Raw genomic sequence first — 20158 nt, forward strand, 5'->3', positions numbered from 1 at the left:
CCCTCTAATCCTCTAAGTGATTACGTGATCCAAGTCAACTAAACCATGTCCGATCATCACGTGAGATGGAGTAGTTTCATTGGTGAACATCACTATGTTGATCATATCTACTATATGATTCACGCTCGACCTTTTGATCTCCGTGTTCCGAGGCCATATCTATATATGCTTGGCTCGTCAAGTATAACCTGAGTATTCTGCGTGTGCAACTGTTTTGCACCCCTTGTATTTGAACGTAGAGCCTATCACACCCGATCATCACGTGGTGTATCAGCATGAAGAACTTTCGCAACGGTGCATACTCAGGGAGAACACTTCTTGATAATTAGTGAGAGATCATCTTATAATGCTATCGTCAATCAAAGCAAGATAAGATGCATAAAAGATAAACATCACATGCAATCAATATAAGTGATATGATATGGCCATCATCATCTTGTGCTTGTGATCTCCATCCTCGAAGCACCATCGTGATCACCATCGTCACCGACGCGACACCTTGATCTCCATTGTAGTATCGTTGTCGTCTCGCCAATCTCATGCTTCCAAGACTATCGCTACCGCTTAGTGATAACGTAAAGCATTACAGCGCGATTGCATTGCATACAATAAAGCGACAACCATATGGCTCCTGCCAGTTGCCGATAACTCGGTTACAAAACATGATCATCTCATACAATAAAATTTAGCATCATGTCTTGACCATATCACATCACAACATGCCCTGCAAAAACAAGTTAGACGTCCTCTACTTTGTTGTTGCAAGTTTTACGTGGCTGCTACGGGCTTAAGCAAGAACCAATCTTACCTACGCATCAAAACCACAACGATAGTTTGTCAAGTTGGTGCTGTTTTAACCTTCGCAAGGACCGGGCGTAGCCACACTCGGTTCAACTAAAGTTGGAGAAACTGTCACCCGCTAGCCACCTTTGTGCAAAGCACGTCGGGAGAATCGGTCTCGCGTAAGCGTACGCGTAATGTCGGTCTGGGCCGCTTCGTCCAACAATACCGCCGAACCAAAGTATGACATGCTGGTAAGCAGTATGACTTATATCGCCCACAACTCACTTGTGTTTTACTCGTGCATATAACATCAACACATAAAACCTAGGCTCTGATACCACTGTTGGGTTTCGTAGTAATTTCAAAAAAATTCCTACGCACACGCAAGATCATGGTGATGCATAGCAACGAGAGGGGGAGAGTGTGATCTACGTACCCTTGTAGATCGACAACGGAAGCGTTAACTTGGTTGATGTAGTTGTACGTCTCCACGGCCCGACCGATCAAGCACCAAAACTACGGCACCTCCGAGTTCTAGCACACGTTCAGCTCGATGACGATCCCCGGACTCCGATCCAGCAAAGTGTCGGGGAAGAGTTCCATCAGCACGACGGCGTGGTGACGATCTTGATGTACTACCGTCGCAGGCCTTCGCCTAAGCACCGCTACAATATTATCGAGGACTATGGTGAAAGGGGGCACCGCACACGGCTAAGAATATGATCACGTGGATCAACTTGTGTCTCTAGGGGTGCCCCGTGCCTCCGTATATAAAGGCTCAAAGGGGGGGGGGCTGGCCGGCCAAGAGGTGGCGCGCCAGGAGGAGTCCTACTCCTTCTGGGAGTAGGACTCCCCCCCTTTCCTAGTTGGAATAGGATTCACGGAGGGGGGGAAAGAGGAGAGAGAGGAGGAAGGGGGGCCGGCCCCCTCTCCTTGTCCTATTCGGACCAAAGGGGGGGAGGGGCGTGCGGCCCATCTCTGGCCACCTCTTCTCTCTTCCACTAAGGCCCACTAAGGCCCATATACCTCCCGGGGGGTTCCGGTAACCTCCCGGTAATCCGGTAAAATCCCAATTTCACCCGGAACGCTTCCGATATCCAAATATAGGCTCCCAATATATCAATCTTTATGTCTCGACCATTTCGAGACTCCTCGTCATGTCCGTGATCACATCCGGGACTCCGAACAAAGTTCGGTACATCAAAATGCATAAACTCATAATATAACTGTCATCGTAACCTTAAGCGTGCGGACCCTACGGGTTTGAGAACAATGTAGACATGACTGAGACACGTCTCCGGTCAATAACCAATAGCGGAACCTGGATGCTCATATTGGCTCCTACATATTCTATGAAGATCTTTTATCGGTCAGACCGCATAACAACATACGTTGTTCCCTTTGTCATCGGTATGTTACTTGCCCGAGATTCGATCGTCGGTATCCAATACCTAGTTCAATCTCGTTACCGGCAAGTCTCTTTACTCGTTCCGTAATACATCATCCCGCAACTAACTCATTAGTTGCAATGCTTGCAAGGCTTCAGTGATGTGCATTACCGAGAGGGCCCTGAGATACCTCTCCGACAATCGGAGTGACAAATCCTAATCTCGAAATACGCCAACCCAACATGTACCTTTGGAGACACCTGTAGAGCTCCTTTATAATCACCCAGTTACGTTGTGACGTTTGGTAGCACACAAAGTGTTCCTACGGCAAACGGGAGTTGCATAATCTCATAGTCATAGGAACATGTATAAGTCATGAAGAAAGCAATAGCAACATACTAAACGATCGGGTGCTAAGCTAATGGAATGGGTCATGTCAATCAGATCATTCAACTAATGATGTGATCCCATTAATCAAATGACAACTCTTTGTCCATGGTTAGGAAACATAACCATCTTTGATTAACGAGCTAGTCAAGTAGAGGCATACTAGTGACACTCTGTTTGTCTATGTATTCACACATGTATTATGTTTCCGGTTAATACAATTCTAGCATGAATAATAAACTTTTATCATGATATAAGGAAATAAATAATAACTTTATTATTGCCTCTAGGGCATATTTCCTTCAGCATAGGCATAGCAATAGAGCGAGCAACTAGCAAGCAAAGATAGAAGTGATTTCGAGTGTATGGTCATCTTAACTGCAAAGTTCTCCGAGTTGACGTAAACTTGATCCTCGTAAGCGTACTCAACGGGTTCCTCGATCACGTACTCGTCTCCTGGCTCTACCCAAGAAAGAACACAAGCAAAGAAAACCACAATCAACCACGATGCAATGCGCAAGCAACATGATGCAAAACATGGCACGATATGCGGGATGTAATATGCAATGCATATGCGTGCTTCGGAAGGGAAAGATTGAACCAGGCCTCAACTTGGCAAACCAAGAGTGCCACTGGAAAGATGAGTTGATTTCGGTCGAAATCGATATAAAGATCACCGGAATCGGATGCACGGTTTGCAAATGGCAAGCAAAATAAGAATGGCACGATCCTGCGATTAACATCATGACGCCATCTAAAATGCAACAAGAAACTAAGCTACTGCACTTTAACATAGCAATAAAGCACATGCCAGTGATCTACTCAAGATGCTTGACAAAAGATGAACACTGAGCTACGGCTAAATCATACAATAGCAGATTCAAACAAGCATGGCAAAAGTGCAAAAGATAACAACATCACAGACTTAGAGAGAATAACATGTCAGGAATTAACATCAGGAAGCAATGTTTAGAGCAAGATAACAACATGCTACAGGGTCAGATCCTAGCAACAGAAGGCATGGCATGAAACTACTCAAAGCATATAACAAAAGTCCCTTACTGACCATAAGCCAAAAGGGCACAGAAAACATGATGGCACCCATGTAAACATAGCAAGTTTCGTTAACAGATTCGGACTTAGCAGAAACTGGACATGGCATAAACAGAGTTATGAAAGCATGTTTGCGAGCTCGATGCACTCAACTAAAGGCATTGCATGACAAGCTAAGCATACACCCAGCAAGAAGACATGATCATGAAGCCAAGCAAAGCAAGAGCAAGTTCATAGCATGCATGGATCAACTACAACAACCTTGGAAAAATTGATTAACACGTAAACAATCTGCCAGGAACATTTTATAGCAAAAGTAGAGCAAGATTGAGTCATGCTAGGGTACTCTATAAATGCAAATAGGGACATGTATGGATAAAGCATAACCATATGCTCAAATCATTCTTACTGAATATACTCAAAATAAGCATGGATCACTCTGTAGCAACATGAATACATGGCATAAAAATAATAACAGGGAAAAGACTTTGTGAAATTCTAAGTCCCTGAAATCAGCAACATCACGAGAGTTACTTTGCATGCTTGTGCTAGTCACCACATTGATCACAAAAATACATGGCATACACCCCTGTAAAGATGGCATGGCATAGCCAAAAACACATGTAGGGCTCAAGTTCATATGCAGCACACATTAATCATGGCAAAAATGACAAATGTTCATAATCTGATAAGAATCAGGAACTAATATTTTATAGCACTCTTGCAACAACATTTTAGGCATCAAGATGGACTCAAACAAACATGGTGCAATGGAATGAAATAAAGAGGACATCCTAACGAACATTCCGATATATGGCCCGCTCAAAATGGAGCTATGGTGACAGAGTTATGGCATGATGAACATAGCTAAAAAAATAACAGAAAAGGACTTGGAGGAAAACGGGTCAACCCTAGGGTTTCGGATCTGATCCAAATCTGGCGTGCGCGTAGCTCGAGCATCGCCGGAGTGGGCTCGCCAAATCTTGGGGATAAGACGGTGGCCGGAGTCGAGGGAGAGGCGGAGCTCGCCAGCGAAGGAGAGGGACAGCGGAGAGCAGCGGGCGCCGCGGCGGAGGAGGCGGCCGGCGCTCGGGGCGGTTGGCGGCGAGCGGCGTGGCGAACGGTGAGGTGGCGGCGTCCGGCGTGGCGGCCTGCGGTTGGACGAGCGCGACGGCGGACGTGTCCGGCTCCGTCCGGACGTGTCCGGCGCGGAGAGGGACTAGGTCTAGGGTTTCGGGACCGCGAATTTCGGAGGGGAGCACCTATTTATAGATTCTGGGAGCTAGGAGAGTCCAAATAAGGTGCAGTTTTTGGCCACGCGATCGTGATCGAACGGCCGAGAGGATGGAGGGGGTTTGGATGGGTTTTTGGGCCACTTTGGAGGGGTGTTGGGCTGCAACGCACACGAGGTCTATACGGTTCCTCGGTTAACCGTTGGAGTATCAAACGGACTCCAAATGGCACGAAACTTGACATGCGGTCTATCGGTAGGGTACCAAGGACGCTTGGCAAATCTTGGTCCAATCCGAGAACGTTTAACACCCGCTCACGAAAAGAGGCAAAAGGGAGCGCCGGAGGACAACGGAGTGCCGGAATGCAAAATGGACAACGGGGAAAATGCTCGGATGCTTGGGACGAACACGTATGCAAATGCGATGCACATGATGACATGATATGAGATGCATGACATGGACAAAATGCAAAACGAAGAAAAAACCCAACTACGAGGGAATATCATAACTTAGAGCCGAAAATGGCAAGAGTTGGAATACAAATATGGCAAGTTACATACGGGGCGTTACATCCATAAACTAATATTAGAGCATTTATAATACTAAATTAGTGATCTAAACACTCTTATATTAGTTTACAAAGGGAGTAGGAACTACTCGGTCGCTACGTCTGCGAGAGAAAGAAAGGAGAAGGGGATCCGGCTGCTATGAATCCGGAGTGTTGCTGTGACCAAGTGCAGCCACACAGCTCACTAAATACTCCCTCCATTCACAAATATAAGATGTTCTAACTTTGTTGTTAAATCGGATATATATAAACATGTTAGAGTGTTTGTTCACTCATTTCAATCCATATGTAGTTCATATTGAAATATTTAAAACATCTTATATTTGTGAACGGAGGATGTAGTATTTTTGTAGTGTTTTTGACTATTGTTATTTATACTAAATTTCCATTTTTGTATTGATCAGAACACAAAGGTTATTGTTGCATTCTGGTTCAATATATGTATATGTTTTTATTTTCTATACAAATATATAGGATTCAAGCATTGAGAGTATCAAGCGCACCAATGGTTGGAAGAGCTAATCCATCCACTGAGAGCGTTGGGAAGCTTTCCACATGCCCATTGACTAATGCATCTGCTACTTAGTAGTATCAGATATTCCATCCTCTAATGGTATTGCTTATCTCCTTTACATATATGTAACCGAGGGAAAATATGACTTTGTAAGGATGTCATTTTATTGTATCTTGCTGAGAAGTTTTGTCAAAAGTAGCACGGTAGTCGGTGTCATGAATGCCATTTGGCTTCATTTTCCTTCCATGGTCACCTTTTGGCACATTGGTTATCATAAATGATGGGTTGTAGATTTATGATCCAATTTATGAGATGCTACAAAAATCTTGGTAGACATGAAACCAAGAGAATGGCCAATATCATCTTAAAAAAAAGAGTGGCCAACGTGACACGGAAATTATAGAAGATGACAGTTACCAAAAATGATAAATATTTGGTTCGCCTACATGATGGTTCAGAAGTTCTTTCACTGAAAATACGAATCTATTTCTTCCAGATTTATATATTTGTAAAAGTTACTATCAATATATTGGAAAAATAGATGGGCGCAACAATGCGCGCCAATCATGATCTAGTGATAAAATGGTAAAATCTGATTCATAGTCTTGCCTCTAGGAATAGTTTAAGTGTTGTTTGTGATATGTTTTTCAGATCTTGAAATATTGTTAAGTGTAAACTATAGTCACAAAGCAACTTTGGAAGTATGACATTAGAAGAACAACCATATTGAAGACCCAACTTGTTTGTTATACTTTGAGATATTATTGTCACAAGTCAATCGATATAACACATAGAGTTAATGTATGCTTTAGTTTCTTAGACCATAAGAATATTGTAGTCACTTCTTACCGTACGATAGACTTTGGGGTTGCTTCAATGTCATTTGTAACATGGTGATCATAATGACAACTGATGACCCACAAGTATAGGGGATCTATCGCGGTCCTTTCGATAAGTAAGAGTGTCGAACCTAACGAGGAGCAAAAGGAAATGACAAGCAGTTTTCAGCAAGGTATTCTCTGCAAGCACTGAAATTATCGGTAACAGATAGTTGTGTGATAAGATAATTCATAACGGGTAACAAGTAACAAGTGTAACTAAGGTGCAGCAAGGTGGCCCAATCCTTTTTGTAGCAAAAGATAAGCCTAGACAAACTCTTATAAAAGCAAAGCGCTCCCGAGGACACATGAGAATTACTGTAAGTTAGTTTTCATCGTGCTCATATGATTCACATTCGTTACTTTGATAATTTGATATGTGAGTGGACCAGTGCTTGGGTGTTGTACTTACTTGGAGAAGCCTCCCACTTATGATTAACCCCTCTGGCAAGCATCCACAACTACGAAAGAAGAATTAAGATAAATCTAACCATAGCATGAAACATGTGGATCCAAATCAGCTCCTTACGAAGCAACACGTAAACTAGGGTTTAAGCTTCTATCACTCTAGTAACCCATCATCTACTTATTACTTCCCAATGCCTTCCCCTAGACCCAAATCATGATGAAGTGTCATGTAGTCGACGTTCACATAACACCACTAGAGGAAAGACAACATACATCTCATCAAAATATCGAACGAATACCAAATTCACATGATTACTTATACTTATAACAAGACTTCTCCCATGTCCTCAGGAACAAACGTAACTACTCACATAGCATATTCATGTTCATAATCAAGAGTGTATTAAATATCATTAAGGATCTGAACATATGATCTTCCACCGAATAAACCAACTAGCATCAACTATAAGGAGTAATCAACACTACTAGCAACCCACATGTACCAATGTGAGGTTTTGAGACAAAAATCAAATACAAGAGATGAACTAGGGTTTGATAGGAGATAGTGCTGGTGAAGATGTTGATGGAGATTGACCCCCTCTCGATGAGAGAATCGTTGGTAATGATCATGGTTTTGATTTTCCCCCTCCCGGGGGAAGTTTCCCCGGGAGAACAGCTCCGCCGGAGTCCTAGATTGCTTCTGCCCCGGTTCCGCCTCGAGACAGCGGCGTTTCATCCCGAAAGCTTCCATATATTTTTTTTCCAAGTCAAAACCCTCCATATAGCAGAATATGGGACCGGAGACCTGCCAGGGGGCCCACAAGCCCTAGGGCGTTCCCAGGGGGTACGACGCGCCCCCAAGCTTGTGGCCACCTGGTGGGTCCCCTCTGGTATTGTCTTCGCCCAATATTTTTTATATATTCCAAAATAATTCTCCGTCAATTTTCAGGACTTTTGAAGTTGTGCAGAATAGATATCTCAGATTTGCTCCTTTCCGGTCTAGAATTCCAGCTGCCGGCATTCTCCCTTTTCATGTGAACCTTGTAGAATAAGAGAGAAAATGCATAGGTATTATACCATAATGTGTAATTACAACCCATAATGCAATAAATATCAATATAAAAGCATGATACAAAATGGATGTATCACAACTATGATCTTTTCTGTGAGGTTCTTTTCTACTTCCTCTAATTCTCCAGCGATGATTAATTCTAGATGGTGAAGCGATGTCGTATTGTGAAGCCTGTAAGCTTGTAATCTGTAGAGAGGTCGTGCTTTCAGTCTTTTTTTGAGGGATCATTCCTAAAAGGTTCGAGTGACTTCAACTATGATCTACACCAACTCTTCTTCCGCTGCAACTCGGAGTTGGTAACGATCCGATCTAAACCGCAAATGCATCTTCATAGTGTTTCCGGTTTTGATCATAGGATGAATTTTTCTTTCAACTATGTTTCCCAATATGGATATGGTTGTTGCTATAGCTTGTCGATTATGGTTTTGATCGCTTCGGGGTCTTTTTCCCTCGCTGGGGCATAACTTTGATCTTGCATGACTTTGTTATTTGCTAGAGAATTTACCTTTGTGTGTGTGCGTTGGTGTTTGTTGTATGCATCCTAACTATACAAAGGCCGGGTGTGTACTCATTATGTTTGTATCAGCTTGATGCTTCATTTTGAGTCAATAAAATTCACCCATCGTTGAAAAAGAAATAGTAGGAATAAATCAAATCACAACCTCCAAAAGCTTGGGCCGTTTCTTTAGCTGAAGTTGGGCCCATTTTGGAGCAACTCCTTGGGCCGTGCGGCCTCAAATCAACGGGGAGTGTTCAGCCCACAAAAGTCACCCGAAACAGGCAGAGCGAAACCCTCTCCTCGCATTCCCCCGAACCCAAACCCCCAATCAATGGCGGCCACGGCAATGGAGCACGACGGCGGCGCCGAGGTGGTGGTCACCCCGGGGGAGCTCCTCGGGCCCTCCTCGTCCCTCGAGGCCGGGCGCGGCGCCTACGCCGACGGCCGCTCCGTGCGCGCGTCGGTCACCGGCCGCCGCCGCTTCGTGGCCCCCGCCCCCGGCTCCTCCGACCAGGTGGGCTTTACCTAGGGTTTCTGGAGCTGTCCGTCCCTTCGCTCCTCGCGCTTCTTCCTTCTGATTGATTGCTTGGCTCGATTTGGTTTGGCTGCAGAGGTCCACGGTGGAGGTGGTCGGGCACAAGGCGCACGGAGCCGTGCCGCAGCCGGGGAGCGTCGTCATTGCCCGTGTAAGATCTCTTGAAAGGACACCGTCGATTGGAGAAGCTTGATGTGCCGATGCCGCGTTTTGTTCCATTGAATGTTGTTAGCGTTGCTTGGATGTATTTGTGTACCCGTCGGATGCCGTGGTTGAATTAGGGGCTGGGTACGTGTCCTCTCGCTCCATTGCACATAGTGGGCATATGTCGGAGGTTTCCAAGGACCGTGTGTGCTTGTTAGCCCAGGTGGCTAGAGAATTTGACGCGAGCTTCCATGCAAATATACGCACCTTAGGTGGAACAGGGCACTTCCATATTAGTTCCCAAATGGAGCGTCGCCCGTCCGGTGCCCTGCTCGATGCAACTGAAGTAGGCAGAAGTCGTTCGTTGAGGGCGAGGTGGTACGCACTCCGAACTGAAAATACTCCGGTCCGCTCGGCCGCCCAAGCGATTACATCTCCACCAAGCCGTGGCGACGCTCTGATCTTCATGATCTCTTGGACATCAATATGCAGGAAGTATTGGTGGAGTAGGGTGGCATTCCAGTTCCCATACCTGTCTAGGAGATCGCTGACACGCCGGAGACGGCAGCGACCTTGGGTGGTGATCGGTCCTCGTGCCAGTGGGTGGGGAATCCACTGATCCCGCCATATGCGAACAGAGGAGCCATCGCCAATGCGCCATATAAGCCCCTTCTTGAGAAGGTCAAGGCCGTGGACAACGGCCTGCCAAGTTGGAGACGCGTTGCTGGAAAAGACCGTGTCCTCCAAGCGTCCATCTGGATAATAGCGGGCCTTCAAAACCTGCGCGCATAAGCTGTTAGGGTTAGAGATTAAACGCCAAGCTTGCCGTGCGAGCAAGGCTTGGTTGAAAAGTCTGAAATCTCGGAACCCCATGCCGCCTTGATTCTTTGGCTTAATCATCGTGTCCCACGCCCTCCAGTGTGTTTTCCTCTTCCCCTCTTTCGCTCCCCACCAAAAGTTCCGGACCATGCGGGTGAGATCGTCACAGACGCTCCGGGTAAGACGGAATACACTCATCAAATAAGTAGGAAGAGACTGCACCACTGCTTTTATAAGTACCTCTTTCCCTCCCTGTGAAGCCGCGTCACCCCATAAGAGAATCCTCTTGGTGAGCTGTTCTTGGAGACTTTGAAACCTCCCTTTTGACATGCGTCCTGTAGGGGTTGGTAACCCTAGATATCTCTCTTCAAATTCTGGATTTTGCACCTGCAACACTTGCATAACAGCAGCCTGGGCTTCAGGGCGACATCTACTGCCAAAAAGGATCGAGCACTTCATAGGATTAATAAACTGGCCTGTGGTACGCTCATACACCGCAAGTGCATCCCGGATCTCCCTGGCCTCCATTGCTGTGGCATGGAAGAACAAGAGGGTATCGTGTCAGCAAAAAGTAAGTGGGATATACCAGGAGCACGGGGACACACGTGCAGTGGACTGATCCGTCCAAGTAGCACCTTCTGTTTCAGTATAGCATCTAGACCATCAGCGACCAATAAAAATAGGAATGGTGATAATGGGTCTCCCTGCCGTAATCCGCGTGACGGTGCGAACGAATCTGCCGTATCTCCACGTCTTCTGCAGATGCCCTCGGGCGGTTGCTCTATGGAATGCTATGGCGGAGCACTGGAGACTGCCGGACATATCAAGGGTCCGTCCGACTGGTGTTGAGTGGCTGTTCAATCTGCTATATGATCTAGGAGACGATGAGCGCATGCAAGTACTGATGATCCTCTGGCGCACATGGCATGTGCGTAATGAAATAGTCCATGCAAAATCACCACCTCATGTGGAAGCATCTTGTCGTTTCCTACAAAGCTATATGAAGTCACTGTTTAGTATCAAGTATCCCCCAGCTGGTGATGTGGTGAAAGGCAAGACGGCAGTCGATGCTATGGGCCGGCCGTTACTGATCTCAGATGGGATGGCTGCTCTCGTAACTCCTGCTAGGTGGTCTACCCCAGCCCATGGCCGTGTAAAGCTCAATGTAGACGGATCATATATTCAAGACACGGGCGAGGCTGGTGCCGGGATGGTCCTCCGTGATAGTACTGGTGGTATTATCTTCTCGGCGTGCAGATACCTTCTGCACTGCGCGAGTCCTTTGCAAGCCGAGCTAGCAGCATGTCTGGAAGGACTAAACTTTGCGATGCAATGGTCTACACTACCGATCGATGTTGAAATGGATTGCCAAGTTGCTGTGGACTCTATTCAAGCACAGTCCATGGACAGATCCAAGCACGTGATGTTGGTGAATGAGGTTAGGAAACTTCTTGGTGAAAGGGATAACTCTATTGCTCATATTAGTAGGAACCAAAATGTCGTAAGTCATAGGTTAGCTTCTTTTGGGCGTGTTGAAGCTCGTATGGCAATTTGGATAAAGTCTGGTCCTGCTAATGTACCACAACTTTGTATGGAGGATCTCCCTCTAATTTGAGCAATGAAATTTCTTTGACCCCGCAAAAAAAAAAGAATTAGGGGCTGGGTACTGCTGTTGTCTGTAATCATGCTTCATGTGGATATATCCGGCATATGTTGGTGGCACTTTTACTTAAAATTGTGTGAACTGTTAGAATACTAGAATGCACAGCATTGCCTGTGCGAATAGACTGTCGGCCACGTAGAAGCTACTTTTCCCTGTTGAAGGTTGACCTTGTTAACCTGTATAGCCTCACTGACTTGAAATTCGGGTGATGTTTGTGAACAACCAGCCTATTGTTCGTGTGTTGAGCTTAGCAGTAAACAAGTTCATATATGGCTGCTTGTTCCCAAACAATATCTGGTACATGTATGAAGATTTCTTTGTATCATCTCCTTATTGACCTCTGGAGATGACTTTACATAATGAATAAGGGGAGTTTGGTGTTTCATGAAAAGGGAACCTGCTCTTGCCCTCTGATTCTAAGCAAATAAATGAGGGAAAAGATCTTACATCTATATCTGATTTTTAGCGGATACTATCTCTTATTCATAGCTATCTTAGAATCATTTTTTAGCATGTGTGGATATTCTGCTGTCGGTAGTGGCACTGGTCAACCGTCTCTTACTGTAGGTGGTTTAGCTGAAAGAGATTTGCATTCCAACTTCTTTTTAATTGCTGCAGTGCTAACTGCTGATGGTTGTTTCTTTTTCAGGTGACGAAGGTTATGGCTAGGATGGCTTCTGCAGATATAATGTGTGTCGACTCAAAGGCTGTCAAGGAGAAGTTCACTGGCATGATAAGGTATTGGCCCTTGGTCAGTAATATCTGATGCTGTTATGCTGCCATTTGGTACTGATCTTTGTAGATTTATTTTATGGTTTTGCTATGAGTTGATTGCCAAAGTGTTGAGAGTGAATTGCTTTTGTTCATCATTTTTCTTGTAGATAATAGACAGTGTATTGCAAGGTTCCTCATGCCATGCTTTTATGTTTGTAGGCAACAAGATGTTCGTGCAACTGAGATTGACAAGGTGGATATGTACCAGTCATATCGACCTGGCGACATTGTTAGAGCTCTGGTTGTATCCTTGAGGGGAGAATATTGTGTCTAGTCACTTCATTCCCTGCATTTTTCATTTGATTATTTTAGCGATGAACTTCTAGTCTTGCTAGAATACTCGGTACTTTTGACGAGATTGCAAACCTTACATCATGCTGAAGCTCTCTCTTGGGGATGCAAGGGCATACTACCTTTCGACTGCCAAGAATGAACTTGGAGTTGTTTCTGCCCAAAGTATAGCCGGTGAGATTTCTGTTACTTCCAGTTCCATACCAAATTACTTGTCATTAAATCTCGGATGCAAGAATGCATCATGCAATGGGTCATGAGTGTAGAACGTCGTTAGAGTTGTTCCTCTCTCTCATATTGTATGATCAGGCAGAACTGAGCTAATGCTGCTACCCTTGTTTTGCTCTAGGTGGTACGCTGGTCCCAACCAGTTGGACTGAGATGCAATGTGAATTGACTGGCCAAATCGAGCAAAGAAAAGTTGCAAAGGTGGAATAGATCTTGTTTACTTTGCCAGATCGGAAGGTAAATTTGTTGGTTACAGAGTTGTTTCTCCTTCCAGCCTCAGTCCTCAGACTCTTTCAGCTACATAGTACTTAATTCTTTGCCCTTATTCTTTTAGTAGAAGCAGCTACAAATTTCTAGTGTATTTGCCTGTAATATATCTATATCCTGTACAGTGGCTAATATTAGCCTAGTCCCTGGTATACAGTGGCTCCTCTGACGTACTGCAGGGAGCAGTTGGGCCACTGACAGGTGGGCCCGAAAGCAAGTTGGCCCACCTGTCAGTGACCCAACTGCTCCCTGCAGTACGTCAGGGGAGCTACAACTTATGGTCTGATGTGGACTCTGCTCTGCACACTGATGAAGCCATTGATAATTGTGTACCTGACTGTCAGTCAGCTTCCAAAAGTACAGTAATAATCCAGTAAATGTTTGACTGGTCTGCCCCTTTGATGCTTTCAAATGTCCATCACCTCTATACCGTTCCATCTGTTTCGCCTGCCTTTTATCGTGGCTGGGAGTTTTTGACTATACTCTTAATAATTTCTCTGTTCTCATTTTACAGGTTTTGGTGGTGTACGATACGTTTGATCAACGACGCTGGGTCCTCCAGACATGATCATTGCCACTAGATTAAGCACATTAACTTCACCCATGTGGCATTACTTTGAGTAGGCTATAATACAATTATGCTTGTTGAAAGAATGTTATTTAGGCCTTTATGGAGCTTACGATGTTCCGGTGTGCTGTGTCTTGGAAACAGTTGAAGTGTCACTTTCAGACTGTAGATTGATTATGGAAAAAAATGCCATTAGAGGAATTTTTTTGCGTGCACAAGAGATCCAAATTCTTGCATTGGAGACCTTATAGCGATATACATAGAGATGATTATAGACACGGTGGAATTGGAGCTCTGAACAGATGTTAACAGTTTTCTCCATCGGGGTAACCAGATGGTAATAACTATGTAGATCGCCAGGCATTGGCAACTTTCTCGTAGTGGCCTGCCGGCACAGGGGGGCAGAAGTTGTGAACTTGTGATCCGTTTGGACTACTGAATCAGCAAGCCATTTCATATGGGTTTTCGTAGGAATTTCGTGAAACTCTGCAGGTTTGGCTTGCTCTGTCATAAGAAAGCTGCTACGTTCTGTGGTTCACACTCGGGGCTCAAGAACGCACAACCAATGCTGATTTTTGCAGTAGAGATTCTACTTTTTTTCTCACGTAGCTTAGCACGACATAATGCCCACCTTACAATCTTTGGAACACTTATGGTCACAATGGGAGTATCGTATGTAGGCCGCGTTTGGCTCCTCTCCGCTCCCTGGACCGCGTTCCCGGAGCGGACGAGTCTGTAGCTAATTTTCTGAGCGGGTAAAACCGAGCTCTACAACTCCACCGAGTCAGCTCCATGAAGGGATTCCAAACAGGGCTGTAGTATCATGCATGCCAACAAGGCATTTTTGTTGATATGATGCACAATTAAATAAGAAAAGAGAGGATTGAGTATCATAGTCTAGTACTTCCTTCGTTTTTATTTACTCAGCATATTAGAGTTGACTGAAGTCAAATTTTGTAAAGTTTGATCAAGTTCATAGAAAATAATATAAACATTTACCATAACAAATTTATACGATGTGAAAGTACATTCAATAATAAATCTAATGATGTTGATTTGTTATTGTATATGTTAATATTTTTGTTTATAAAATTGGTCAAAGTTTACAAAGCATGACTTTGACCAAAGCTAATACGCGAACTAAATAAAAACGGAGGGAGTATTACGTATCTTATTAAATGATGTACTAGTATGTGTCTTGCATAACAATAAATAAGATCACTATGATACCAAGATATGATACTATGCATTATGGAGGTAGTATCATATGTATAATACTTTCCATTGCGACGAGCCTATAACAAAAGCACATAGGGCGACAGGGGAGAAATGCTCTGTTTTGTACTTTTTCTGTTTCTTTTGGCTTCGCATCTTAGGTTTGTCCTAAGTCAAAATTTTTTTCCGAAACGGATTTGCCTCATCGATTAATTAAGCAGAAGAGAATTGCCCGGTTAATTAAAGGAAAACCGGATGAAAACCGATACAGACTCACCACATGTGGACTACTCACAGAGCATGCAACCCCATAACCACACGACCAACCGACAACCAAAACCAACACGCAAGGTCCATCAACCCTCACACTCTTACATCGCAAAGAAGACCCCAACGAGAGTACCTCGCTAAATACCATGCTCATCACCAAAATCCACTGAACCATCAAGCTGCTGCGGACACCTTTCCTGTAGCGCTACTCTTCTTTGCATTGCTCCTCAGAGCCTCCTCCACAATCGTCTTGCCAGATCCAGGGCTAGCCCTCTCCAAACGTTTGAGCAAACTGTGAATCTCAATCTCGAAGAGAATCTCATCAACCTTGTCGCGCACAGACGCCTCGTGCCTCATAGCCACATGCGAGCCGGTAACCTCAATGTCGGAACCTCCACGATCCACAGAGGCGAGCGGCTGGCTGGGCCATGAAGGATCAGGCACCAACATACTGACCGCCTCACCATCATCAGCCACGGGTACCACTGACACAATGGACTCAGGTGCCACCGACACAGTGGACTCAGGCGCCTCCAGTTGCTCACATGACAAACGAGAATCATGTCCCTCACACGAGGTCGCTGGCGCGTCGACCTCCATATGCTCCACAGACGGAGGCGAAGCTGGTCTCACACATAGTTGTTGAAGCTCGGGCATGACCTGCAGCACAGGGGTGACGACCTCGACGATGGCCTCATCCTCAACAGTAGCCGACACAAGGGGCAAGACAAACACCGGCGAAGAACTGGCCCCAGCACGAGGGGAGAAACAACCGAAGAGCTCCGTCCCCTTGTCTCCCACGGAACCAACACCAGAAACAACAGGAGGTCGCGGCGTCGGAGCAGTCGGCAACAAAGCCGGCACGAGGGAGAGCTTGGTCAGAGTAGCCTCCGCCCGCTCCAGAAAACTCTTAAGACGTACCATCAAGCCTTGCAACATCTTGGACTGATCTGCCAGAGTGGACTGTAGCTCCACATCAGACGGGGTAGCTGAGCCAGCAGTACCAGAGACGACAGACGCCCAGGACCGACGACGAAGCATCTCAGAGGGAAGCACGAACTTCATCGAACCTTCACAGGAAGCTGGAGCTTGACGATGCTCGATGCCGAGGCGCGGCATGATAAGGCATGCCAGCGAGCCGAGAGGACGCCAAGGATTGCGGCACTCGCGCGCAAGGTGACCATTTTGCAAACATCGGGAACACCGAAGTGGATCTCTGCAAGCAGCCGCACGGTGCCCAGGAGCAAGGCATCTGCAGCATCTGCCATACAGCCAAGCAGGGATGGGGCGAGCAGCCAATGACAGGGCCGGTGATGACGGATGCTGCGGACCTCGCCACGGCAGCACCTCCTGCCAACTCCCTCTTGTGTCCGGCCCGTGCCCCGTGCACACCTTGGCGGAGACGGAGTCGATGGCCTTGGTAGCAGCCGACGGAGTCCTGGGGGCCAGATCCTCACTGTCATCCATGTCGTCATCTTCATCAGCAGCGGAAGCCCACAACACAGAATGCGGCCGGCGGGTCAGCTAGTCTGCACTAGCCGAGGCCAGCGGCGTCTGCAGCACCATCTCCACATCTACATCCACATCGGAGCTCATACCATTGCAGTCAAGACCACGCGATGCCGAGACAAAAGCGGCCGACAGAGCCGGAGCAGCGGACTTGCCTGGCGGCACCTCCATGGAAACGCCACCAACTAGGACGAGCCGGCCCAGCGCAGCTTGCTCCTGAACCAAATCGGGCCGAGCATCAGACGAGGATTGCTGCAGGGCAGGGAGGTCGCCAGCTTGGGAGAAACGGCCACCAGCGGTTGGGGCGGCCTTGCGGGAGGCAAGGGCTGCCGCAGCGAGCGCAGCAGCGGTGAGAGGCGGCGGTGCTGGGGGCGTGGAGCCGGCACCTGGCACGGAGGTGGCGACAGCCGTCATCGGTGCCGCCGCAGACACAGGCCGGGTGCACTGGAGGAGCGCCATGGCGCCAAAGCTTCTGCAGGGAAGGGAGAGAGGAGGCTGAGGGGGGCTCGGATCTGGAATCGGTGGGCGCAGGGGAGGACGGAGCTGGCAGATCGGGACGGCGCCGCCGCGGGCGCTCACCCGCCGCGAGCGCGGACGCGAGAGCTACACATACCGACAACTGGAAGCACTATATTTTGAAACAGATAGTCAAATTTTGTGAAGTTTGATAGAATTTATACTACAATGTATGAACTTATACAATAACAAATAAATACAGTGAAAATGTATTCCATGATGATCCAAATACATAATATTTATTGTGTATTGCGAATGTTGGTAATATCTCCTTTTTTTAGAACACCATATAGCTTTATTTAAACAATGTTTGTAGGGATACAAGCTATTATGAATGTTGGTAATATTGGTCAAACTTAGGAAGTTATTGTAAGATTTATTTTTGAGAAGAAGGAAGTTATTATAAGATAAAATCTCGTCTTTCGATGGTGGCTACTTCTGCTGGGTTTTGGCCTGCTATAATAGGGAGCACCTATACGGTATTGCAGGCGCCCGTTCGCACTCCTGGCGCCTGCTGCGCCCCGCACTCGGCCGACCCATGAAACGTGCAAACCAGTGATCACAAAAAGCTCACAAAATTAAACGGGAAATTATAATGCTCTCCTCATGATTCGAGTTAACGGATAGGTGCCACCAGCCAGACGAGCTACTTGCTGTTTGTGACTTGAGACAGAGGCAGGGGCCTAATAACAAGGCTGCAGTGCTATTTTATTAAACAGAACAATTCATCTATGGTACCACTTAATTTTTTTGAATTATTTGGAAACAAGATCGTGATTTTCAAAAAAGTTCTTCATTTTGAAAGAAGTTCACAAACCTGAAAAAAGTTCATTGATTTTCAAAAAAAAATCATCGATTTTGCAACAAAAGTTCATCAAATTTGAAAAATGTTCATGGATTTTTAAAAGGAAAAAAATCAAATCTGAAAAACGTTCATCGAATTTGAGAAAGGTTCATCAATTTTTAAAACGTTCATCAAATTTGAAAAAAAAAGTTAATTGATTTTCAAAAAAAAGTTAATAAAATCTGAAAATTTTCATCAAATTTCAAAAAAGGTTCACAACCTAAAAAAAGAGTTCATCGATTTTGTTTTCAAAAATCGAGAAAATTTCACGCATTTGCAAAAGAAAAAGGAAACAAAAAAGAAACAGACAAAAAAAGATAAGAAAAAAAGGGTCCGTTCTGGGGAAAGAATAGAAGGTGAAAAATGATCCCTTGGTCGCGTGTGGTGTGTTGTCCCGAGTGGTTGCTTTGTTGCTACCGACCTGGAGGTTCGAATCCTTCCAAAGACATGTTTTTTTTTCCAGGTTTTACAGAAAAAGAGAAGGGAAGGGGACGAACTGGGCCAGCCCAAAATCGCGGCAGGTGTGGCGCGCTGCAGGCGCCCGTTAGCAAACGCAAGTTTGGTTTTTTTTTAGTTGTAACGTAAGTTTGTCTGAAAAAAACGTAAGTGGTGACGTTTTTCATTGGGACTGTCGTTGCCGAGTTAATTCCTATGTAGTTATAAGATATACGGCCGGACGGCGTGATATATTGACCCGCATCAACTACTATATATACTAGGGGGGACTATTAACGCATCAGCTAAACTTGCTACAACACTAGCAGCGGAAAAGAAGACAGGAATTGTGTACAATGGCATTGTACAACAATTTAATTTGGAAAAGGGATGTAGCGCAGCTTGGTAGCGCGTTTGTTTTGGATACAAAATGTCACAGGTTCAAATCCTGTCATCCCTATCTATTACTTCTTTCTTCTTGCTGTCAGCTGGCGGGCTGGGCAAAGGATCCATGCAGGGGAGGAAGAGGAGCTGCTTGTTCCCGAGGGTTCCGCCCCGGGCAGCTAGCTCTGGTTCCGTCCATGCCACTCGAGTTTCTTCGTACGTGCATGTAGTGGAAGAGGCGCCGTAGCTAACTAGGTGGACGTGCAAGGCTGAGCGCTACGCTTCTGCCATCGTATATCCCAGTGTTTTGCTTTTGGCTGCGGTGCTGGGGCAGCTACGGTGTAGTTTTGTTCTCGCGTACTTCCTCCGTTTCAAATTACTCGTCACGAATAATTTGAAAAGGAGAAAGTAGCTTCGCCACAGCGTGCATGCGTACAACATGGTGGCGGTCCAGTTTTTTCTTTTTTTTTTTTGGTTTTGGGATAAAGGCGTTCCACTTTATTCAACCTGAATGTTCATGGGTATAATTAATTATCAAAAATTCTACACTTACGGACCCCAGCTATGGACCCATACCTACGGGCGTACGTGTCCAACAGTGCGTGGGTGCTACTCCGTAAGTGAAGCTCGTATCGTTACATCGCCATGATCATGATGGTGATTTAGTTGATGGAGGGTGGGTGATTGAGGGCAGTGGGCCGGGTTTCATTTTTCTCTCCCCAGGGTTTCCTCATGGGTGGCCAGTCGCTCAAGTGATCAACGCAACAAGCGTACCTCTATGCGAGAGAGGATACCGGCGTCTCGTCTGCAAGACATATTCGGCAAAGAGGAGCTCCCCGTCAATGGCCGCGCCGTCCGGCTGTCGTGTGCACGCAGCAGAACAAGAAAGATACAGTGCCAAACAGCCTGCTGTA

General features: G+C 45.9%; 1 protein-coding gene and 1 non-coding gene across 2 annotated transcripts; both read left to right on the forward strand.

Moving 5' to 3' along the window:
• Positions 1-9059: 9059 nt before the first annotated feature.
• Positions 9060-14272, forward strand: LOC123104767 (exosome complex component CSL4). Its single transcript, XM_044526649.1, has 7 exons — positions 9060-9296; positions 9394-9468; positions 12593-12681; positions 12877-12961; positions 13101-13182; positions 13358-13473; positions 14018-14272. The coding sequence occupies exons 1-6, from the start codon at positions 9114-9116 to the stop codon at positions 13444-13446; spliced, it is 603 nt and encodes a 200-aa protein (XP_044382584.1). The 5' UTR covers positions 9060-9113; the 3' UTR covers positions 13447-13473; positions 14018-14272.
• A 4974-nt stretch (positions 14273-19246) lies between these two features.
• Positions 19247-19320, forward strand: TRNAP-UGG (transfer RNA proline (anticodon UGG)). The gene has a single exon. It is a non-coding gene; the product is annotated as a tRNA-Pro (tRNA).
• Positions 19321-20158: the final 838 nt, after the last annotated feature.

The sequence above is a fragment of the Triticum aestivum genome, chromosome 5A (assembly GCF_018294505.1).
Source record: "Triticum aestivum cultivar Chinese Spring chromosome 5A, IWGSC CS RefSeq v2.1, whole genome shotgun sequence".
NCBI lineage: Eukaryota > Viridiplantae > Streptophyta > Magnoliopsida > Poales > Poaceae > Triticum > Triticum aestivum.

Coding starts and splice junctions, on each gene's coding strand:
- LOC123104767 (XM_044526649.1), top strand. CDS start 9,114: ATGGCGGCCACGGCAATGGAGCACGACGGCGGCGCCGAGGTGGTGGTC. Junction 9,297..9,393: donor CCCCCGGCTCCTCCGACCAG/GTGGGCTTTACC, acceptor GTTTGGCTGCAG/AGGTCCACGGTGGAGGTGGT. Junction 13,183..13,357: donor TTCTGCCCAAAGTATAGCCG/GTGAGATTTCTG, acceptor GTTTTGCTCTAG/GTGGTACGCTGGTCCCAACC.